Here is a 25,874-nt window from a genome sequence, read left to right on the forward strand (position 1 = left end):
TATCGAGGGATTCATTATGAAATATTTATCATAAATATTGGGATCATCTTGTTGCAATTGTCATTCCATGTTGTTACATTATTTTCATTGCATCAAGAACACTAAATCCAATCGTTGAATTCTGAATTATTCTGGTTATTATGTATACTGTTGCACTATCAATTTTTTTCCACATATGAGAATATACATAATAGGTAAAAGCTTTGTCAGAACCATTGAAAATTCAAGTAAAATATAAAAAGGACCTAATAATTCAGCAAAAATAGATCTATTTTAGTTGAGATTTTGCGTCTATAAATAAAATAACAATTTGAAGCTTTGTGCGGATAGCGTCGTCTGCACCATATAATAAGGGGAAATAGAATATTGAGGAAATATATTATGTCCAATTCGAATGAGAGCACTTTAAAGGTTCACCTGAAATTTTTAAACATCGAATCTCACAACAAAATGGTCATACTTTCTATCCTAATACATATAACGATATTTCGTTTAAGTCCGATCGTTTGAAAATTAGCCCTTAAAATTGATGAGAATCAATGAAGAAACAAATTGCAACCAATCAGCTCTTGAAGTTTCAGTATAAAACGGTCGAGTTCGAAGAAATCAATCTCCGAAGAACTACCCACCAAGAAATCGTGTAATATGAAACGCGAGGAGAATATTATCACCGCAAACTGCTGCTCCTCTTTGTTCCCGAAATACAGGGTTGTTCCCGAAATACATGAGTGGTTGTCTTTAGCCTAATGGTGAATACAGGTTATCCAAGCGTTTCAGAAAAGCAGCCTCTGTGACAAGTTGATCTAAAATTTGCTGCTCATTTTCCCCCACGTGAACCTGCATCCACTATATTTTTTTCGGTTAGAAAAGTTGCGCAATCCTTCCACCAACCTGGAAACTTTTAACGTCCCCCGGTAATATATGAACCGGGAAGAAATCTGCATCAACGGCAAAACAAAAGGAAACCGGGGCAGGAATCTGTCCCCAGGGTGGCCCTCTGCTTTATTCCCGTCCACTCACGTCTGTGCTGCGGTCCCAAAAAGTTTTGTTTATTTATTTTTAATTACGGTCTCATGGCGTGCTGCTGACCCTTGTTTCCACTAAATTGAGACGTTCGTAGGTTGCCATGGAACTACGTACTACGGTGCCGGAACTGACATTAAAAGGTAATTTGTTCCGAGGATACAGAAAGTTTTCTGTTCTACGCCAGAAATTTATGGCGTTTTAATAACTTCGCGTTACGTGGTGGTCGCAGAAAGTAAAAAGCTTTTATCCATTTTGGGACCTTGTAACGTTCACTTTCGCCGTTCTTAGGGGCATTAGCCAAGGTTAATGAACGAAGTTGCGCAGGTGGCAGCAGGGTAGACCTCAGATTGGGTTAGTTGTTTCAAGGTTGCGATGACTCACTTCCTAAAGAGTCAGAAGCGAAGTCCACCCCTTGAAATCAGATTTAAATGTGAATGATTTCACGATTAGGGGTCCAAACTTAATGTACTTAATTGAGAAGGGTTGGAAAATGAGAGTGAAATATTCGAAGTTTCAACGAAAGAAAGTTTTCTGTAAAAGCAATGTCTTAAAGATGAATTGGACTACAATTGATCCTGAAAAGTTGTTCTGGGCTCGAAAGAAGATGAAAATTATGAAATCAATTCTAGGATTTCGAAATTTAAAAGTCTCACGAAGAAAATGCAAATTGAGGGTTCTCCAATAAGTGATTTCATTTTGAATAGGCCGCTATCTAGGCAGCTGTCACGCAAGCAACGAAACAACCACAATAAGTCAAAAAAGTTTCCTGGTGGTGTGATTTCTTGAAGGGGACACCTAGATCTTGTGATTTAAAGACTTTTTTTTATTTGGCACCATGTTGAAGATAATGCTCCACAATGGATATAGAACTTACAGATGGAATTTCTGAAGTTATCTAGAACATACAGCCGCTAATATGATATATAATAATAATAATAATCCTTATTTATCCACAACATACAATAAAGTAACATTATATCAAGAGATAAGCTCATTTTCAATGATGTAGAAAGGAACTTGAGGCAGTAAAACTGATATAAGATCAAGTCCCGAAAAAACAATTTAGAGAAAAAAACATGCAAAATAATGTTCCGTACAAGAGAAAAAACAAAAAAAACAAGAAATCAAAGGTGCCATACACTCTCGATATCAAAACCATTCTAAGAATGAAAATAAAAATTACATCTGACTAATACAGACTTCCTTTTTAAGATGAAATTAACATACATTGCTCCCTATCAAATGTACTGTTATTTTTAAATATCAAAATTAAACCTCACATTGAAAAACCCTATATAAATATGGAACTCAATTGAATCAAATTTGTAGTGATAACAAGCTCGTCAAATTTTCGAGATCAATATTGAAACAACTTCCTCAGATAAGAAATGTATGCCTCATATTCAGTTCGAAAGTTGAGTTTTTTTATGTATTTCAGCTTGGTGAACTTCTTCAATTTGTTAGTATTTAATAAAGCTAGCCTGATCAGAATAGCGAAAAAATTGTGAATTAGGTAGTTCTACAAGTTTTTCTTCATAGCAATTATCATTCATTAATACATACAGGATAATATCACCTAGGTTTTTGCTAGGCACATACATTTGATGACCTATTGAGAAGAGATCCACAACAGATTTACCAGTTAACTAGTAGTTTCTAACTCAAATACCAGAAAGTAATTCACACTGAAGCTCAAAACCAAAACTTGATCTAAAAATAGCTATTTCCAAGTCGAATAAGTCGTCAACGAAATATTTTGAATGAATAAATCACACTGCAGGAGATGGTGTTATTTTTTCACTTTTTACACATAAAATATTGCCATATTGTTACGAACTGAATAAATCATAACTGGGATGAATTATAATGCGTTATAAAATATGGAATGTGAATTCACATATTTTATGCGGAAGAATAAGATGGGCCGACAAGAAGGTTATAATAGAATCATATGCTTCAAGTCAGTATCTAGCGAGAAAGGGAAGAACTTGATCTCTTTTGACATACTGCAGCGCTAGGTGACAAGAGATAGAATGATGTTACCTGTAAGAAATGCAGTCACTATCTACGTTATATAAGATTTATCTATATGGAAGGTTAGATATATAAAAGGTTTTTTGGTAGAAATGATAATGAATGATAGTGCGAAATATAGTGATTGAGGACAATGACATTGTATTTCTTGTGAATTAAGTATAAGGCCTGAACATCTACTAACTGACACAGAAACTGCAAAACCCAGAAGGAGCTGTTCAAATTTGAATTTTTTTTCGGTAAAACATAGATAGTAAAACCGCGAAGGGTTTTTAATATATACAATTTTAGTTACTTGAATATTGTAGTCGTTTTTTGCAAGTTATTCAAATTTTACAACAAATCAGCTGTTCGAGCAGATCCGAAGTCGATATTTAGTTGTTGTTAAAATGCCTAGAGCACGTGTACGCGGAATTTATCGCTAGCTAAGTGAATTTGAAAGAGGTCGAATTATTGGTCTAAGGAAGGCAGGGTTGTCGTTTCGAGAAATCGATAACTCTACGAATAGAAACCCAACTACTATTATGAGATGTCAAGCGTGGTTTCATAATGCTCATAATAGAAGAACAGTAGGCACCGGACAGCGAAGGAGCACAAATGAAGTTCAAGATCGACGTCTAAGACTTATGGCTGTTAGATACCGATTTGCGACAACTCGATCTTTGGCTGATGAGTGGTTAGGAGAACAAGGCCATTCTGTAACTGTCTGAATGGTTCACCGCCGGATATAGTCTTTTGGACTGCAGCATTATCGACTCCATCTTGAGTTACCTTTGATGGTTGAGTATCGCCGGCAAGGATTGCAGTGGTGCAGAGAACGTCAACATTGGAATGTGGAATAGCACCAGGTCGTCTTTTCTGATGAATCTCGATTCTTCTTGGGTGCTCATGATGGCCGAAGAAGGGCTAGACGACGTCGGGGAGAAATACGTGAACCTCAGTTTGATATTGAGCGTCATGTACACCGGAAAGTAGGCGTTATGGTATGGAGTGCTATTGCACATGCAAGTAGGTAACCGTCTTTATTCGAGGTAACATGAGAGCGCAGCATTACCTTCAAGAAATAGTGGAGCCATTATCTTAACCGGTTCGAGAATCCAATATTTCAGCAAAATAATGGCTGCCCAGATCCCCCGATCTTTTGCTCATAGAGCCTATTTGAGACATCAGGGGAAGAAGGCTTGGACATTTATCGCAGCCCCCAAGAACTTTGGCGGCTGTGAGACATGAAGTACAGGTAGCTTGGGAGAGTATCCCTCAAGAAGAAATAGACCATCTTATTGCATCAATGCCGGGACGTGTTGGGGTAGTGTATACATAATCGCAGTGAATAAACACGTTATTAACGAATTTATTGAGAAAAATTGTAAACCTATCGTTTTTTCCCAAATTTCAATCATTTACTCCTTGCTATACTATCATTACTATTTATGTTCTACCAAAAGATTCAAAATTCAAACAGCTCCTCTGGGTGTTGCAGTTTCTTTGTCAGTTAGTGTTATTAAGGCTTGAACTTATCTTCATCTGGAAAACTATAACTATGACTATTGTTTGCACGTTTCTTGAGGGATGTTTGTTATTCTTTTCTTATTTTTGAATAATCCCCTCGTTATCGTTTACACATATATTTTTCTCTTCTAACTCCTTGAAATGTACCGGCTACTGATAAATGCGAAGATAGAAACAGATAGAGAAAAATGGTTAAATGAATATTTGAATCCAGATTGGTGCTCTCTATTTTCACAAACCGCGCCACTGAGGAATATAATAAGCCAAACTTTCGAGCTTTGGAACTCGTGAAAGCGAGACGTTTTTGGCAGAAGTAATAATTACCGTTGAGCTTTTATTGACAACAGAAGAGCGGCAAATGTTTGTTCATTAGAAGAAAGGAGAGAGAGAGGATAAAGAGTATGATCAAAGGTAGATTCGACCCGAGTCCGGGATGTAAGATTTACTTACGTCGTGATACCAAGTAATTTTGTGTTCTTTGGGATTAGCCCTGATATTGCACTCGAAGTACACGTCGTCTCCCTCTTTAATATCGTCTGGGTTGAGGGTGGTGCCGAGATTCAGCTGAACTTGGGGCGGATCTGAAAAAAGGAGAACTATTAGAGAGAAAGGTTAGGGCTACGGTTTCAGACGTCGATATAGTGAGTTATGATGTCGTGACTTTTCGTTACGATAATCAATACTGATAAAATATTTTTGGATATGAATCAGTTCGAAATGATGGAGTTTGAAATTGTATTTTAATTATTGATATACAAGAATGGGATATTTCAAAATTCGTTGTTTTGAAGTGAAGGGTTTTTCAATTGGCATCATACACAAGAAATAATATATCGGACAGAAAGTCGCTTCAGGGTCTGATTTAAGTCCTTTATTGAATTAAGCCAAGCTTTCGACCATTCTTTTGGTCATCTTCAGGGCACTAGGAACAATTTTTATTACAAACGATCATAAAACTTATGAGTTATCTGAATCAGGACTTACAATCAATCTGAATTTAACAATTCTAAGTCAGACAGAAACAAATAGTGAGAGTCACATCCATCCATAAAACTTCTAGGCTCCAACATTCAAAGTTAGGTAATGAACAATTCAGGTCAAAATTACAAATTTCCAAAATTAAGCTAGTCAAATTCAATACGTCAATTTTCATAAAAGTAAACAAATAAATAACTGTAAAACACATGGTAACAAGAACGTAAACACTCGGAAACAGTAACAATTGATACCGACAACAAATTAAAACTACTAGAACTTCAGTCAATTACAAAAGAGTTTTGTTAGCTATAATACTCCGGTAAGATATATATCAAAATTATCTTCATTTTATTTCCATTATTTTATCTTTTATTTTCATTCAATCAATAATGAAACCAATAATGGATGAAAATAATTAAGTGAACATAATTAAATGAAAATAAAGGGTAACATTATGTTTTATTTCATTTTTTAAAAATAAAAAATAAAATAAAACATAATGGAAACAAAATGAAGATAATCTTGGAATAAACCTCATCGGAAGATTATAGCAAACACAATACTTTTGTGATCGCCTGAATTTTTAGTAGTTTCAATTTGTTGCCGGTTGTCGGCTCCCAAAAATTGATAGAATCAATAACCATTTCCGCACAGAATCAAAATGAATCTGCACTCAAGAACCTAGTGACAAAGGTAGTGTACACCATTAGGTGCATTTTAGTACCTATTTGTATACATAATTTATATAATGACATTTGACATACAATAGTCATAGATACCTAACATATGATATCACAGAATCACATGACGTAACAAAAATTACAAAAAATAATTCAAAGTTTTACCATTATAAACATGTTATATTGTTGTTTATAGCATTTCTATTTCTACGACAAATATTTCTTAAGATTATATTATAGTTATAGTACAGAAAACTACCATAGCAATTCAATTTCAATGTCGTGATATACAATTATAACAAAAAGCAAGAGGAATTGATATTTAGCCTGTAATAGCTATTAGAATCGACTTTTCTATTTATATGTGTCCACATTCCCTTGGAACTTTCGATTGATATATTCGGCAAACTAATAATAAGTGAAATAAATACAAATGAAGTTGATTATTTATCCATAGTGCCGTGCTCGATTTGTGATTTTTCCATAGATTTTGAGTTGGAAAAGTTCGAAATTAATTCTACTCACGGCCATCCACTAAGTTTTGGAAATGATGATCAAAGTATGGAGTTCTTCTAGACTCTCCGCCATTATAGCCGTAACATCAGCATATCTTATATTATTTATGATTTCTCCGCCGATTTTTTCACCTCCACGTTTTCCACCTTGAAGAGCGTCGGTGACAAAACGCATCCTTGTGGTACCCCTCGCATGATCTGTAATTTACGCGTGCGGTTTTTTTCTACCAGTCCTGCTGATTCCAACATTAGAAGAGAAGATTGTGTTGGATACGAGCAAAAGCTTTCTCAACCCATAACCCCTAATATTCCAACATACGTAGAAAAGTCGATTTCAACAGTTTCACATGCTGAATAGTGCAAAACATCAAATTCTGTATTGTTAGACGATATTCCATCCAGCGTCCATTGTGTTACATTATGTTCGATGCATATTTCCATTCTCAACAAAGCTTACATCCATACTGTAGAAAATTTCCTATGGATCACGAACAACCTTGAAAGGTCAATAGTGTTAATACATCGACCATTCAATGTTGTTCGTGTCCCATCGGAACACACCGAACATCTTGCGTTGAACATCTTTGGTTGAAGAATCCTGTTGTAACTTCTTGTAAAACTATTATAATTCCTTTCGACACATCTAAAAATCTTCAAATTCAAATGTATCCATTTGAAAATACATTATTGATCCATAAGTATAAACATAAGAACTCATGACCTAAGCGAGCTTGTCATAAAGTTCTCGATACCTAAATGAACAAAAAAAGAAAACCCGACACATAATTTCCCTAGTTACACTTTTCTTTACATAAGATGATGCCAAGTTCCAATGAAGCCACCAATCATAATGTACCAATTAAAACATTTATTTTTGAATGAAGACACAAGCAAAATCAAGATCTTCCCATACTATAACTACATATCTACATAAAATGTTCGCTATCATTTCCCACAAATAATGAATACAGCCGAATTGTCGATTATATACATTTTGTGATTATTTCTATGTTTTCTGCTTCTTATGTTAATGTTACTTTTCAAATGAACCAGTAGTTAGCAATATAATTTAGGACCATGATAAAGTGAGCTGTGCTGTACATGGGTGCTCCTGAATTTAGGCAACACAACTGCTTGATTTCTAGCATATCTAGTTGGATATGTGTGATTTACATTTTCTTCTTCCCTATCTGCCTTAATCATAAATATATATCTGTCGAATATTTAGTTCTCCAACCTCAGAATATAATTTACTAGTATTATATTATCTTCTTTCTACCTTACCTTATTTTTAGGACTGTGTTTGCGCAATTTCTAAATTTTTCAAGTGGCTATTCAAAACACCACCCCAGATAACAATTTCATATCTCAACATTGACACCACTATCGCTTCATAGAATCGAGAAATTCCAGCCAACGAAAAATCACTTCTCAGCCTATAGAAAACATGAAACATGCCCTTTAGCCTTTCTACCAGGTAAGCGACTTGTCTATCCCACCTAAGGTGTTGATCAATGAAGTTGTCCAAATATTTTATCTGTTTAGCTTTTTCAAAGCAAGGACAGCAGCACTCAGGATCGCCAATGCAATCGGTTGAATAGGCAGGCAAGGGGTAGTTATTTGGTTGGCCACTCATTGTGAGGGAAAAATTTAGTTTTCGCAACATTTAGACTGAAGCAGTTTTCCGTTAACTACACATTAACCAATTTCCACCTCTAAAAGTCAATACAGAGTAATCAGCGTATGAAATAATGTCAAGATTCGGATCAAAGGAGAGTTGGTTTATGAAGATAAAAACAACAATGGTCCCAGAACTGTTCCCTGTGGTATTCCAGTATCAACAATTATTGGTTTACTGAGTTTACTGTCAATTTTCACATGTTGTTTACTATCTTTCAAATGGTCCCCAAGCAAGACAAGGCAAGGACACCTGACTCCGCAATATTCCAGACGTTCCAATAAAAAATCATGAGGTACTGTGTCAAAAGCCTTGGCTAAGTCCAGAAACACAACCAAAATTTTCCCGCCATCATTTAAGGCGAAAATTTTTATTCCGATATTTTCATCAAACTATCTGAAGTTATTCGAAGGAAAACAGTGGTGTTCGTTCAATTTCCAGCTTTCCATGGCCTGAATCCGGCCCTGCCGAAGCCCAACTTCACCTGGACCGTTCGTTTCACGAACGGCAAGATGTGAATATTTAAAACGCAATGAAGGGCTTTTAGTGTTATGAGTAAGAGGCCGCTGTAAATACTGGTGCTCTCCTTGATTTTTATTCCCGGATAATTTTGTTCCCGCTTAATATACATCCTCTGGCTTCTGTGCGGCTCGAAACACCTTTTTGTGTGATAACATTGGATTTATTAACCATTTTTCGCGGATGAAAATGTTGGGGAGAATTCCGAGATAATTTTCCAATTATGTGTGTTCTTTGAAGTCTTTCGTTTACTCTGATCGCCTCTTACTGCTGCTCTTCTTATTATTCTTCTTGCTATTGCATCTCTGCATCTTGGAAGGATAATTAGTTTGCATTACTTGGAAACTATTGTTATGTATTGTAGATTGAGATAAATACCTTATTATAGAAGGAAGATATCTGTGGAAGTTTGAATCTCAATTTTTAAACATTATTTGAATAGAATAATTGATTTTAATTCACTAGAAAATTAGAATTTAGTTTATTATTTCTGATGACTTTCTGATGATTGAAATCCATCAAGAAAAACCGTTGGTGCAGAAATCAGATCTTTTGAGATATTGATCCTTTCAGCTTGAAAACATAAAGGATTTCAAAGGTGAAAAAATCAGAAAATAAAATTTTGGAAAACTCATATCTCTAACAATTCACTCCAAAAACAAACGAAATTTTGAATGTGTGTTGCTGAATGTTTATACTGAATACAATCTTTTTACTGAAAGTTTTCAAATTCAATACTATTTATCAATTTTTCAATATGCACTTCTGCATACTAACAGTAGATCAACGTACGATAGCACAATGCATCGAACTAAGATGAAACGAGTTGCAATATGTCTCTTATAAGGATCATTATTAGCAAATATATCTCTCGATATGGTAGATATATAATGAGTGGAACAGATATTGAATAGGTACCATTAATTGAATAAATATAGTAAGATGCGATCATTTGCACAATTATCTTTTCAACATCGCTTTGAGGGAAGAGAGGTACTAGTAGAAGAATTCGATTTCGATAGTTATTTGGGCTGTTTCCATCATCAAGATGATGGAGACAGCCCAAATAACTATCTAACATATACTCCATCATCAATATCAAGACAACAATTATTCGATTTCGGTCTAGATTATCTGAATCCTGAGTTACTATCTTGAAGGAAATGAGAATAATTTGATTTAGTGATGTTTTCACGATGGAGTCGAGATTGTAACATTTTGTAATAATTTTGTTATTTGGAACGAAGAAAAATACAATAAATTAATCCTTATGAAACTCGGCCAGTAGTTCTTGAGTAATGAAAGTTGTATCTAAGCTGAAAAGGCTGCTTAAACGTTTTTCCATAGTCATTTTTGACTATGACCATTCGTTTGGTGATATAAAATTCACCAGCTATAGTATTTTCTAGAAAAATTTTTTGTTCAAATTAATCGAAAAAGGAATTTTTTCAGTAGAATATATCGTTGTCGGAGAATAAATTGACACTGCTGTGCTCAAGAGGACACTTTAACGGAACCTACATAAAATCATAGCCATTTCTCTGAAGAGATTCCAACCAATCAGTAGAAAAGAAGGAAAAAAGATTTTTCAAGAAGCAGCAAAGAACCTCACCCCAATTCTGAAATCACAAACAATAGAAACACATCCTCCTCGAAACAGCCCCAGCAAATGGATCTCCCCAGAACTCTTGAACAGGATGAGAAGTTCCCATCTCCCAGTGTACCTCCAGGAAGTCGGGGAGCACGAAAGATCATTTATATGATATAATAATGAGGGTGGAGAGCCAAGTCTTGTTTTCAAACTCGCCATGTTGTGATCATGCCGGGGTCCTCCGATTGTTCAATGGACCCTCCAACTCGACAATGGCACTCGAATACGCCTCTGATACCCCCTTGTCCTCGTTCAAACTTCAAACTGCCTTATTAGCGGGGCCAAGTTGAAACAATAAACTTTACAACCACCGAAACTTTATTTGCTCCTGATTTATACCTTTCCTAATTGAAATCTACTGCTTTGATATTCGTTTGACTCCCGAGTTTTCGTCTTCACTCTCGCACTAATGAGACAGGGTCCCAAACTGAAGCGATGGGACTACAAATCGTGCTCTTCCATCTCGGGGGAATTCAGGAGATGGGAATACGGAGTTTGTTTGGTATCGGTTCTTGTTTAGAGGATACATAGGTTGGTGGGGGAGTTCTCATCGGTAGTATTGGAAGAAATTCCGGATATTGGCGATGCTTAGAATGTGTTCATTAGAGGTAGATATACAGTCTTGGCATTACTATAGCGGTTCCTTACATTTCCGATGTTGTTATCTTTGTTGTTATCCCCAGGAGAAGTGAATTTACGCCAACTTGAAATGTAATCGATACAAACAATTCAGACAAAAACAAGTAACTCCTTTACGCAAAATACACTTTGGCAGTACGAGATCCTTATATGGGAATATCCATGTGAGAGTGTGATGTAATGATTATTCTATATATGATTATATTCTTTTGAAGAGAACTTCGTTTATAAAATCGATTTAAATAGAAATCCAACTATAGTCACACGATCTTACGTAGCCCTGACTACGTAAACTGTCAATCTCTATGAATAAAAATCAGCATCTCACTAGACATTACATGTATTTATAATCTTCCATATTTAAAATGAGTGCGAAATTGTTGCAGGTGTAATTCTGCAATATCATCCAAAAGTAACACAATTATATTGATGTACAACTTTGCTTCCATCGTTTTGCAGTATGTGGCTTAGCGGTAAATGACAGTCGAAATAAATAGATCGTAGATATCATACAATAAGCTTAGGTATTAGTAAATATAACGCCATCGAAATATTAGTCGATTTGTGTCTGCATCATAAAGTTATTCTCGAATAAGCATGTCATCTTACGAGCCAAATTCTAGTTATTTGCGGGAGGTTTCAATTTTTTGCTGTGATATGAAGAAATTCGCAGCTGAGGTTCATCGAATGCTCTCAAATACCTATGGTGAGGACGCTATTAGTGAAAGAACGTGCCGACAGCGACTTCAACGATTCAAGAATGGTGATTTTGACTTCGAAGACCAGAATGGCGGTGAAAGAGAGGAGGTTTTCGAAGATGCAGAATTGGAGGCATTACTAGATCAAGACTCGTGTCAAACCCAACTAAAACTTGCAAGACCATTGGGAGTGACATAACAAGCCATTTCCAAACGCCTGAAAGCCATCGGAATGATTCAGAAACAAGAAAATTGGGTACCGTACGAGTTGAAGCCGAGAGATGTTGAACGGTGTTTGTTTGCTAGTGAACAGCTGCTTGCAAGGAAAAGACAGAAGGGAATTCTGCATCGAATTGTGACTGATCACGAGAAACAGGTTCGTTACGATAATCCCAAGCGCAGAAAATCATGGGAATATCCCGGCAATGCTTCCAAATCGACAGCCAAACCGAATATTCAGGGTTACAAGATCATGCTCAGTATTTGTTGGGACTAGCACGTCGCATTGTATTATGAGTTGATATAACCGACTGGAACTATGAAAGGTGATCGTTAAAGAATGCAATCAAAGCATTTGTGCTGATAATTGAAAGACAGACGGCCGCAATGCAACGAGATATATGATAATGCGATTTTACAGCATGACAATGCTCGATCCCATGTTGCGAAAGTGGTCAAGATATACTTGGAAACGTTGAAATGAGAAGTCCTACCCCACCCGCCGTATTCTCCAGACGTTGCTCTCTCGGACTATCACTGGTTCCGATCAATGGCATACGGCCTGGCTGACCACCACTTCCGGTCTTGTAAAGAAGTAAAAAAATTAGATCGATTCGTGGATCGCTTCAAACGATAACCAGTTTTTTCAACGCGGGTTTCGTACGATGCTCGAAAAATGGGAGAAAGTAATGGCCAGCGATGGAAAATACTTTGAATCATAAATGTATAACCAGTTTTTCACCATAAAGTCTCGAATTTCGGCGGAAGCAGAATTGTACGCCTATGTTGTATTTGTTCCCCATTGTGGATAACACTAATTACATGATTTTAAAATATAACATGTCGACTATATTATGTACATTAAAAACACGCAAAATCTTAACCCGGTCGCACTTGTAACCACGGAAACATTGTATACAAAAACCAGACTTTCTTGTCGAACCACCCAAAAACATTCATTACGAAAAAAAATGATCAACCGGAAACCCCAAATACCCACATCCCGGAAACGCCCCCCACCGGAAATCAACAAATAGAAAAGAAAGCGACGAGTGCGCTAATACGGGAGATCGAGAGGCGACAGGACGATTTGCGAAACAGCTTGACGATTTCGCGCAATCTTCCGCACCGTTCGCCTTTCAAACCCCCCTCCTCCTTAACGCCCCGGGCCGAAATCCCCCCGGCTTACCCCTGAACTCGGCCGACGCGCCTCCCGCAGTAGCGTCGCCGACCAAGACCCCCCTCCTCTCCTCCCGACGTAATGAAAAACCGCGTAATACGCCGCATTTTATGTAAATGAAAGCGACGTCTCCTCCGGGCCTGGGTACCTTTTTACCGACGCCGAAGGGGGGCAGCGGGAACGCACCCACCTGCGCTCCAAATTGAAGGGGCTCTTAACACTGGCAGGGGGCTCTGAAATGTTGCAGGGTCTATTGGCTTCAATTTAGCGCGGGATCTGGCGTATGGTTTGCCTTGGGTTAGGTTAGGGTGGGGGTAGGTTGTGTTGTGCGGTTTGTAGATGTTTGTTGGGGGTTTCCCCAATTTTTAGTGACTTAAGTCTTTTAGATTATGACATTCGAATGAAATCTATCGGGCATTTCAGGAGTGATTTGATTTCAAAAAGAATATTTCCTTCATACATAAATTTTCTCATGACAGGAATGTGATTATCAAAAAATACAGAGAGAATTGCACTGTACAGCAAAAATTGCATCGCGAAAATAACCCGTTATAAACGACACAACAAATAATACTCTAGTTGCAAATAGGAACAATGTCGTCAATTGAAATGCAAAGATTGTGACAGATATTACATAAGACATACTGGTGAGAATTAAAATACCCGAATCCAAGAACATAGGAAGGGCTGTAGGACATTAGGACGAACTGGTGTACTATCAAAGCATATTTATGAACTGGCTTTGGAAAATCTAGATATTTTTTGTTGAGACCTTCGAAATTCACAATTGTGAGAAGAATGTTTACGTTATCACGAACTCCATGGTACTAAGCCCCATCTACACGTTTGTGACCTTTCTGATGGAAGGAGACAGGCCGGGAGCATCGCGCAAACCGACCGCCAAATTTGACGCAAAGATCTGCCATCTTCTTTTGGAAAACTGTCGAAGTTTATGATGTTTAGACCCAATTTTGAGGCGCTAGTAGATGATAATTGTGATAAGATTTTATTGGTTAAGAGTAGTATAGGTGCAATGACCTTTTTGTGTATTTGTCAGAATAATGAGCTGATATATTTATATTGAAAGGCTTCGTCTTCATTCAATCAAGATCTTCCCCATCCTTTCTCTTCCCCAACAGTTGACTACTTTACAATTGAATTTGACAACAAAAAAGAAAAAAGCAGTAAGGATTAATAAATATCAGTTTAATTCTAAAAAAGAATCTGAAACTGAATGGATAGCTTGGAAACCACTATAAAATTCATGAATTGAACAAGTATTCACCAAGTTGTCAATGGTTTCTTCTACACAACACTCACATAGTGGGCTTTCAATAGAATGCCCTTTGAAGAGCATACTATTGCAACGACCAAGACCAGTTCTAAGTCGATTTAAAATACACTAAATTTTCTAAGGAAGATTGAAACCTAGAAGTTTCTCTGAAGGCTCAATGGTTAGACTTTTGTTCAAGACATTACAAGATCTCCAATCCGAACGCCAAATTTCCTAGTCACTTTCATGAGATTGTAGGAAGGCATTAATCCATAAACGTTTGCATGACTTTAATCTGGCAGTTCTAGTATCTGGGAGGTAAGATACAATTGGAAATAAGATCGGGTAGAAATGAAAATTTTCACTAGATTTCTTGACTCAGACCTGTCTACGAATATGAGACGGAAGTATATGAGATAGCGCTGTTAACCAACGTAAAGGTGTAGATCTAATAGTTCCACTGATAATTCTCATAGAAAGATTAAGAGGTGCATCAATTTCATGAACATGAGCACTATTGAACCAAACAGAACAGTATTCAGCAGTAGATAAAACCAAGGCCAAAGATGCCGTACGAAGAGTGCTGGCATAAGCGCATCATGAATTCAGACTTTCTCAAATTCAAAGAATGAAATAGATTCCTATCGAACAACTTAGCCTTATTGGATCTTCTTGATGTTTAGTTAATGTTTGTTATGAAGAAATTGTAGATCCTCAAGGATGGCCATGATAGTAGCCGAAAGCTGGGATTCATTGAAATGAAGAGTATTTCAAATCACTGGATTCCTTCCTCGATATTGACCACCTTCTACCAAGTGTTAGGTACGTCTTAAAAACAGAGGTTCTCGAGAAGTCTTATATGTTTCTCGAAGACCTTCATGAGAATCGAATGGTTTCAGGAATAAGCTTGTGATTCTTCCAATTACGAATCTGTTCTTTAGCGTGGCTTGTCTCTAATATATACACGTGCCTATTTGAGACTATTGAGCTGGTGTGTCAGCCGTAAAAAAAGAAAAAGAGACATATGTTTTGCAGATTGAAGTGGAATTTAAGGTGTTTTCGTCTTCAAAGTGAAATGGAATCAGTGATTCCCATCGATATCTCGGAGTACCGAATATTTGCCTCAATCAAAAAAGTTTCCTCAATTTCATGCCTTACTTATCAGTTTGACATATACGTTCGATCGCGATCACGCTATGTTGATTCTTGGCCCCCCACCTCCTCCCTAATATTTTCTTGACGTTAACTGCCTACATATCGGAATGAATATTGATGTAGGGACGTAGAAGTTCTCGCAAATATTTACCGTCGTATGCGAAGAATATTCGGTTTTTGTTTATTCGAATCTTTTCTAAATACAGAGAGAGGGAGCCGGAACTCCGTTGGCGTAATATGAAACTTTTATTTGTCCTAACAAATTGCGAGGCTGGGGGCCCTCAATCGTATTTTTCTTCGACGGGCCGGGCTTAGAGCTTCGGCTGAAGTTGCAACTTTCGCCGAAGCGATCGATAAGCCCACCTAAAGGGTTCGCCTTCCGTTCAGGTGGGCCCGAGCGCTCCCGAAAGACCTTCCGACCGATTTATTAATCTCGATTCTACGGTTTGTGATTTTAATTTTACGCCTCGAACGTTCTAATTGCTAAATTCTCATTCGATGCGACGTGTATTATGTCCGCGGGGGATAAGAAGAAGAGTTGGCGGGATTGGATTGCGAGTCGATGATCTGATTATGTGCAGAGGTCGATGGTTGGGCGAATCGAATCGTTTTGGATCGTTCTTTTTGATTTCAGGACTATTTTTGGAGATGTTTTAAGGGGAAGGTATTTCGATTGACTGCTGATGTTTCCCAAGTTTATGTTTTTGTTGTTATTATCACAGTTATAATATCAAGAGAGCGTAGACGATATTTGATTACATACCGATTCACGAGACGTTACTCGAGTGGTGTTTCGCCAACTACGTTGAGTGAAGAGGTTCGTTTAATCGAAATATATTGTCTACGCTCGAATAGGTATTCGTTCAATTATATAACGAATAATATTCAACTATGTAGTGGCAAAGAGGACAGGGGAAATAAAAATCCTTAATGAGATGTCCTCTTGGCCACTACATAGTTGAATATTTAAAAAGTCAGGACACGAATACCAGTGATGAATGATAACGAATAATTTCAATAACTATAACCAAAGCACTGCATTTTGATTATTCAAGGACGTTTCACTGAGCTCATTCAAGGACGTTTCACTGAGCTTGACTTTCATTTTTTTGGTGAACGTCCAAGAATGTTATTATACTATAGGAAAGATCCCAATATGGATGGAGGCGAAACACTAAATCGATTATACCACGTCGTCAAGGGTATACTCAATTATCAATACGCCGTATCTATGGGAAATTTACGGATTCTATTGGTCCAACAAAACATGAATCAATCAATTAAATTCCTCGTCTACAATATCTAGTCAATAATTATCAATTGAAATAGATAACTCGGATAATAATATCCAAAAGAAACAAGAAAATGCAACACAATTTTACTTTCATCACTTCCAACCTAATACAGATGATATTACTCAAGTTGACTAATGATTCAATAATAGAGAATTTTTGATAGAAGAAAGTATTTTTTTACTTTAGCTTTTTTCTAGTTTACTATGTGGAATGTTAAAAAATCACTCGGTAATTCTGAAATACCGTTTCATCAACGATTGATTCTCGACTTTTTTTAAGATAATTCGTCAATGGGGATTCGACTCGAAAAAATTACTCAAAAAACTGAAAATTAGAAACATCTAACATGCTGCCTTCGAAAGAAAGTTGAGATATACCGGTTTTGATCTCTCAGAATCAGAATCAGAGGGTATTTAATTAGAGGAGTAGTATAAACAATACTGACCATGCTAACATTATTTGTATTCAAATATTCCGTATTTTCCGTTATTCTCACTTTTTTTTTATATGGTGCACAGCTTTGCTTCCGTCGTTTTGCAATAGATGGCTGTAGCGGTAAGTGATAGTCGAAAAAAATAGATCGATGATGTCATACAATAAGCTTAGGTATTTGTAAACATAACGCCATCGAAATATCAGTCGATTTGTGTCTGCATCATAAAGTTATTCTCGATTAAACATGTCAGCTAATGAACCGAATTTTTGTCATTTGCGGCCGGTTTTAATTTTCTGCCTTAATATGAAGAAATCTGCGACTGAAGCTCATTATCATATCTATGATGAGGCCACTTTTAGTGAAAGAACGTGCCGAGAGCGATTTCAACGCTTCAAGAACGGTATTTTAACGTCGAAGACCAGCATTGAGGTAGAAGAGATAAGGTTTTCGAAGATGCAATATTGGAGGCATCACTTGATCAAGACTCGAGTCAAACGCAATAAGAATTGACAGGATCATTGCGAGTGACGCAACAATCCTGAAAGTCAAGAATGATTCAGAAACAAGGAAATTGGGTGCCGTACGGGTTGAAGCCGAGAGATGTTGAACGGCGTTTGTTTGCTTTTGAACTGCTGCTTGCAAGGCAAAGACGGAAGGGATTTCTGCATCGCATTGTGACTGGAGATGAAAAATGGGTTCATTACGATAATCCCAAGCGCAGAAAATCATGGGGATATCCCAGCCTTGCTTCCAGGTCGACGGCCAAACCGAATATTCATGGTTCAAAAGTCATGCTCAGTATTTGGTAGGACCATTTCGGCGTAGTGTATTGCGAGTTGTTGAAACTGACTGAAACAATCATAGATGATCATAATCAAATGCACTCAATGCGTTTGAGCCGAGCATTGAATGACAAACGGTCGCAATACAACGATGATACATGACAAAGTGATTTCACAGCATGACAATGCTTGACCCCATGCTGTGAAAATGGTCAAGACATACTTGAAAACGTTGAAATGGGAAGTTCTACCCCACCTCTCGTATTCTCCAGACGTTGCTCATTCGGACAATCACTTGTTATGATCAATGGTACATTGCCTGACTGACCAGCACTTTCGGTTTCATCAAGAAGTAAAGAATTGGATCGATTCGTGGATCGCTTCAAAAAATGATCAGTTTTTTCATCGCGGGATTTGTATGCTGCTCGAAAGATGGGAGAAAGTAGTGGCCAGTTTTCTACAATAAAGCCTCGGATTACGGAAAAAAAAAACCGGCTGAAGCAAAGTTTTACATCAATGTTATTATTTTGTAGTTTTTAATAATACATAAGAACTGCCTCTAACAAAATTGGTAGACATTTGTAGAATAGATGGCTCTTTGTTTCCCAAAAGAAGTTGGCTTAATACAACGTGTATATTGAATGGAAGAATAATTCATATAGGAGAATATTAAATCAACATGTGCTGTCAAAATATACCCAAAACGAATATTTATGACAATGTTCGCGAAAAAAACTAGCACGAAACATTTTCGATTCCCTGATATAATCCCCATTTGGGGTAAAATAGCCAAGAATTTTCTTTCAATTTTGTCGTGACGACTGGAGTATATAATCAGCATGCCATTTGTGGAGAACACGTGTTCATCATCTTGAAACTGATAGTTTGCCATGCCACGTTAACCTATACACGATGGGAGAAATTTTCATTTGCGTGTCCACCTATCTTGGAACACTAATTAAACGAATATATGGCGTATTCCAACAGGAAAGTACAATTATTTTATCCGACATAACATACACGATGATAAATCATGTGTCTACAACACGGCATCTAGTATTAATTTGAAGGTGACTTATGATGTCCTTGTTTGGATCGATGTTCGAACGAATCTAGTTGAATTCGTAATGTTTTGCTAAATAGGGGCGTTCAAGGTGCTGAAGGTTTCACGTGAAATGAACGCTTGCTTCGAACACGATATCGATTCTAGGTCTGAACCACTTCGCAAATTTCTACGTCATTCTGATCATAATTGCATTTGAGTACGGATTCGTCATCAGTGACGTCATCATTTTAACGAATTGGTAGAGCAATGTGTGCGGATGACGAGCGCTAAAGAAGTGTTTGATATATTTGGGTATTTGAATCCCTTTTCATCAAAAAACTAACACATATACCTTTCCAGGAAGTTAATTAACATGTCTGTTGGTATGAGAAGTAAAAGAAAGAAACCCACTATTTCTGCAAGAAACACAAGGCTTTGATTAGCATAGTTAAAATGATCCGATTTGGGTCAAATATGCGTCGGTTTTTTCGATAACTTGTTGGCATTTTGAAGGTAGATGGCCTCGTTCCTATTGGCAAAAAATTGTAATAATCGATTTTCAAAAGCCTCTATTGAAGCGAATTTTTCACCAACAAAATTGTTCGCCATGGACAGGAAAACAAGGTCACTTGGTGACGGCCCGGTCTATAAGGTGGATGCATAAGAACCTATCAACCACGCTCCAGGAGCTTTTGAATGCTTATTGTGGGATTTCCATTCTCTGTATTGTATTGGGATTTGATTCTTGAGTCGATCTTGAATAAGCCTTTCTGTCAATGAATTTTTGAGCCCACATTTTTTATCCGTTGCAAGTTGCTACACGGTTTTTATTTATAGTGACAAAGAAACCATCAAATATATGGGTCTCGGTACCTAATTTGTTATTTTTGCCAACTTCAAAGAGCAAGAGCATTCGCTCAGTATCTTCATGATTACAAGGTTTTATTGACTGAAACTGTGTGCTTTTCAAAGCATCAAATTCATTATCACCAGGGCAGCACTGAGACTCAATAACCCTCATCAATATCGTATAGTGTCTTATATCGGAAAAGCTTTATTCCCATAGAAAATTATTTTGTAAAGAATTGGTGCGGGTTGAATTCAAATGATAGAGAGTATCGAAAAAATACATCATATTGTTTCCTTCCAAGAACAAAAAAAAAATCAGAAACTTTTGATCTCTAATTCAGTAAAAATTGAGGAAATCTCTCTAAATTTTTATTGAATTAGAAATCGAAAGCTTCTGGCCAGTCCCTATCAATGTGTGTGTCCTGGCGTTGTCCTTATGAAAGACAATTCCTCTCCTTTTGGCTAAATCTGGCTGAATTTTGGCGATTGCTACTTTCAGAGGGTCCGATTGTTGACAGTACAGTTTCAAGTTAACAGTTGTGCCGTAGAGGAGTAGTTAATAGTCAATAATTCCCCAAACCCAAACCCACGAAACACACAACAAAACTTTCCTGGCCATCAATCCTAGCTTGACCACCATTTCCGCCGGCTCACGTGTTTCGACCACGACCGTTTTTGCTTGACGTTGTCGTAAATAATCCACTTTTCATCACCAGTCATCAACTGCTTCCAAAATGGGTCGATTTTGTTGAGATTCAGCAGCGACTCGCATATAGAAATTCGGTCCATGAGGTTTTTGTGCGTTAACTTGTGTGGTACCATACATCCAGCATCTTTTTTAGACCAGCCTTATGCAAAGGGTTTTTTGTGCAATCTCTAGCTCTTGAACAATCGAAACAGTGCTTACATGACAGTTGGATTCGATAATGTCCATGATTTTATCGAAATTTTCGACAATTGGCCTTTAAGTGCGTGGTGCATCTTTGACATCGAAATTACCGAAACGGAATGGACGAAACCAAAATTTACTGTTACAGTAACAGGACCATAAACTGAAGATACATTATGAGCCGCATGGCTTGCATTTTCGCCCCTATCAAAGAAAAACTGTAAAACACTGTATTTTCTCCTTGCTAGTGTCCATCTCTTACAAGAGCTCGAACTAAACTGAGACATCTAATCACAAAACTGCCAGAAAAGATTTTGTAGTATGAAATCACATCTTTATAACGCCATCTAGTGTATATTGTATATTAGACAGCACTCTGTCAAAGAGCTATTCTATTAAATTTGTTGAGAGACTGCTCATAATATCCTAATTTTACGTTACCTCAGGCTCAAAACCTCCTCATATTTCCGATTACCCTCCCTTCCTAACGAAAGCTCAGTCGAACAAGCAACCCCAACCTCCCAAAAGACCTCCCATCAAACCGATTGACAAATCACCCTCATTACCTCCAATAAACCTGGTCGTCTCAACGCTCCCCTAACTCGATTCTCGATCCCCCCTCCCCAACCCTAATTTGATGAGCAACGGGGACAATCGATGTAAGAACGGGAGGGGTGGGGGGAATGTGTTGGGCAATTCGATTTGGAAAAATAGAGTCCCGGGAGTGTGGAGAAAATTGAGGCTGTTTATCCCCCCGCTGTCAGATTATGGCCACCTCTGGGAACCGGATGCGCGTGTCGATAAAGATGGACATGTTGGGTCCCGCCAGGACCTTTATAATCCAGATTAGAATCGAAGCGGCAGGAGATATAGGGGGGGGGGGACGAGAGAGGGGGGAGGTAGATCCGTGTGTTGAAACGTATGGAAATTGGGGAAAGTTTAAGAAAGGAGCAACTTTGGGGTATGACTTTTAATTAGGCTCTATCGGAGGTGTTGTCTCTTCCGGAGTTGGTGTCGGTAGGGTAGGGTTGAAGCACTAACAATGGTTGAGCCCTATTATTGTCCGGTTCTTGTTCCTTTTGTATGTGTTTGGGTTGGAGATGGATTATACTGGGAGGGGCAGGATGGGGGAGGTGAAGCAGTGGCGTGGTGTAGTCGTTCGACTCCATCGATGAGTTCGTGCTGGTTAGTTACATAGGCGTAAAACTTTGCTTCCGCCGTTTTTTTCCGGAATTTCATTTATGCTTCAAAGTATTGTCCATCGTTGGCAACTACTTTCAGCGTACGAATCCGGGTTGAAAAAACTGGTCATCTTTTGAAGCGATCCACGAATCGTTCCAGTTTTTACTCCTTCATAAGACCAGAAGTGCTGGTCAGTCAGGCCGTATCCTATTGATCGAAATAAGTGATAGTCCGATAGAGCAACGTCTAGAAAATATGGTGGGTGGGGTGGGACTTCCCATTTCAACGTTTCCAAAGAGGGCATGACCACTTTCGCAAAATGGGGTCGAGCATTGTCATGATGTGAAAACACTTTGTCATATCTCTCGTTGTATTGCGGCCTTTCGTTCTTCAATGCTCGGCTCAAATGCATTAATTGTGTTTGATAAGGATCGCCTGTAATTATTTCAGTCGGTTTTACCAACTCATAATACATTACATTGAGCTAGTCCCACCAAATACTAAGTATGACCTTGGAACCGTGAATATTCGTTTTGGCCTTTGACGTGGAAGCATGGCCGGGATATCCCAATGATATTCTGCGCTTGGAATTATCGTAATGAACTCGTTTTCCTTCTCCAGTCACAATGCGATACAGAAATCCCTTTTATTTTTGCTTTGCAAGCAGCTGTTCACAATCAAACAAACGCCGTTCAATATTATTGAGCTTCAACTATTACGGCATCCAATTTCCTTGTTTCTGAATCATTTCTATGGCTTTCAGGCGTTTTGATATGGCTTTTTGAGTCACTTCCAATAATCCTGCCGATTTTTGTTGCGTTTGACACGAGTCTTGATCATTTGAATATTGGGTGTGTGATTTGAAATGAGAAAGTTTTCGGTCATAATTTTAAGTTATGTTTGGTACAAGATTTCTATCACAATTACAATACATAAAATTATTATTATTTTGTTCAAATCCTTCATCATGTTGAGATATGTTGTTATATGATTATTTATCCAACGGAGGCGATCCATAACATACAGTGGAGGTGATGATATTGGGTAGGTGAAAAAACTTTCAGTCAAACTCCACCAAAATATAATTATTTATTCACCAATTAGAATATCGCCAGGCCGAGGTCCAAAAAGATGTCAACATCCATACGGAAGAAAATGATAACATAACATGAAATAAATTTATTGTCATAAGAATCAATGCAATACACACAAATGAAAAGAAGAAACAGTCAAAAATGTGATAAATTAATCAATAATCGAAATCTAAAAAAATATTCCATGAATTCCTCAATAGAATAGGATCAATATTTACCATAAGTTAAGTGATTTCAATTTTGAATTTTTCTATAATAAAACTTAGATTATAATATGCAGTTTAGGTTTTTGTTGGATAGTAATAATAACTTTTGACTAATATCTCATCTAAGATGTATATAGTTTTCTTATTTCAATATTACATTGGAAGCAAAGGTTTGAAGTAGAGTAGAGGAAAGTACTAACATTAATTATATTACCTCGAAATATCCTTTCTAAACTGTTATCTTCGTTTCCTATTTTTAATGTTGGAATCCACGAATGATTTTTTAATTTGAAAGAATAATGATCTTATACTTACAGACCACATTGAGTTTGAACGAATCCTCTTGAGCCACACTTATCAGCTTTGGATTATCACCAATGCACTTCAAAAACGTTCCATCATCTTCCGGTACAGGTGCGAAAGTAACCGCACTCACCACTGTCGTTTCATTTCCTTCTTCGGTGATCTGAAATGATTTGGAAGGAAAGATGTATCAGCTTCATGACTTCTTAATTAAATCAATTCGAAGAATTACCTTTCCTCTTCTGAACACTCTGTTTTCTCTTGTCCAAGTCACAGTTGCCTTGGGCCTTGATCCTTCTACCCTGCATCTGATGGTGTATTCCTGATCAGCGATCATTTGGTGTGGTTTTCTTGTGATGATAACAGATAGCGGTCGTAGTAACAGTTCTAGGCTGAAAAATAGGTTTCGTTCTAAAAATAGGAGGGAGTGGTAGCTGTGGACTGTCAAAAGAGTTGGTTGTTTATGTACATCAAGATTTAGAACTTTTTGAACCATTATCAGTGGAATGGTTATAATTTTTAAGAGCAATCTTGCACTACAATCATTTCATTAATTAAAAAAGGGTATAATTCGTATTTGTTCATTGTAGAATTAGAATGATTTGCATACTTCATGATTTATATCGTTATAAGTCTTTCCAGAACAGAAACCACTTCAATCACATAGTTCTAGATCAATATTATAACAGCTTGATAAAAACTTAAACTATTGCCAAAAATGTTGTATAAATGAATAGAGTGATGTAGTTCAAGCGATAAATAAAATGTGATCAAATTTTAGCCGGTTTCTAGGATTGTCATACTTCTCAATGTCATCCAAAATGAATGTGGCAGTGCATGAGTTAGCTACAAGCTGAAAATTTTCTTGAGGAATATGTATACTAACTGAAAAAGAAATTGCAAAACCCTGAAGGAGCTGTTTTTTGGTGAAACAAATAAAGTATGGCAAGGAGTAAATGATTGAATTTGGAGAAAAAAATCGTGAAGGTTTTTCATGTGAACAATTTTTCTCACTCAATTATTGTAGTCTTTTTTTGAAAGTTTTTTAATTTTATAACAAACCAGTTGTTCGAGGAGATCCGAAGTCGATGTTTAGTTGCTTTGAAATGCCTAGAGCATGATACGCGGAATTTATTGCCAGCTAAGTGAATTTGAAAGAGATCAAATTATTGTTCTACTCGAGGCGGGGTTGTCATTTCGAGAAATCGCTAACCGGACGAACAGAAATCTTTGGCTGATGAATGGTTAGGATAATAAGGCCATCCTGTAACTGTCCGAATGGTTTACCGCCGGATAAGGTCTTTTGGACAACAGCATTATCGACACCTTCTTGAGTTACCTCTGACGGTTGAGCATCGCTGGCAACGATTACAGTGGTGCAGAGAACGTCAACATTGGAATGTGGAATGGCATCAGGTCTCCTTTTCTGATGAATCTCGATTCTACTTGAGCGCAGATGATGGCCGAAGAAAGTTTAGACGACGTCGGGGAGAAAAAAAATGTCAAGTATGTACACTGGACAGATGGCGTTATGGTATGGGGTGATATTGCACATGCAAGTAGGTCACCCTTAGTCTTTATTCGAGGTAACATGACAGCGCTGCGTTACCTTCAAGAAATATGTTCTCCCTTACCTTGACAGGTTCGAGAATCCAATATTTCAGCAAAATAATGCCCGACCTCATGTTGCCAAAGTTATTTTGAACTGAGGTTTGAACTTTTCGAAGCGACCCATGTGAATCTTTCGCCATAGCCGCCCAGACCCCCGATCTTTCGCCCATAGCGCATGTTTGGGACATCATGGGTGAAAGGCTTGGAAATTTACCCCAGCCCCCAAGGACGGACGGGGCTTGGGATAGTATCTCTCAAGAAGAAATAGAACATCTTATAGCATCAATGCCGAGACGTGTTGGGGAGTGTACCTAGAGATAATCGCGATGGACAAACACATGATTAACAAATTTATCAAAAAAATTGTAAACCCTTCGTTTTTTTCTTCAAATTTGAATCATTCACTCCTTGCTATACTATCTAAGTTT

At 37.4% G+C, this 25,874-nt stretch overlaps 1 protein-coding gene across 1 annotated transcript in view; it reads right to left on the reverse strand.

The window, feature by feature from the left end:
- The window catches only part of LOC123680036 (nephrin-like), a 410,663-nt gene that overhangs the window by 41,398 nt on the left and 343,391 nt on the right, over window positions 1-25,874 (reverse strand). Inside the window, exons 6-8 of the mRNA XM_045617684.1 lie at window positions 24,068-24,227; window positions 23,848-23,998; window positions 5,020-5,150 (exon numbers count right to left, since the gene is read on the reverse strand). Of these exons, the coding sequence (XP_045473640.1) occupies window positions 5,020-5,150; window positions 23,848-23,998; window positions 24,068-24,227 (442 nt within the window). The remainder of the gene's footprint in view (window positions 1-5,019; window positions 5,151-23,847; window positions 23,999-24,067; window positions 24,228-25,874) is intronic.

Source organism: Harmonia axyridis, chromosome 1 (assembly GCF_914767665.1).
Source record: "Harmonia axyridis chromosome 1, icHarAxyr1.1, whole genome shotgun sequence".
Taxonomy (NCBI): Eukaryota; Metazoa; Arthropoda; class Insecta; order Coleoptera; family Coccinellidae; genus Harmonia; species Harmonia axyridis.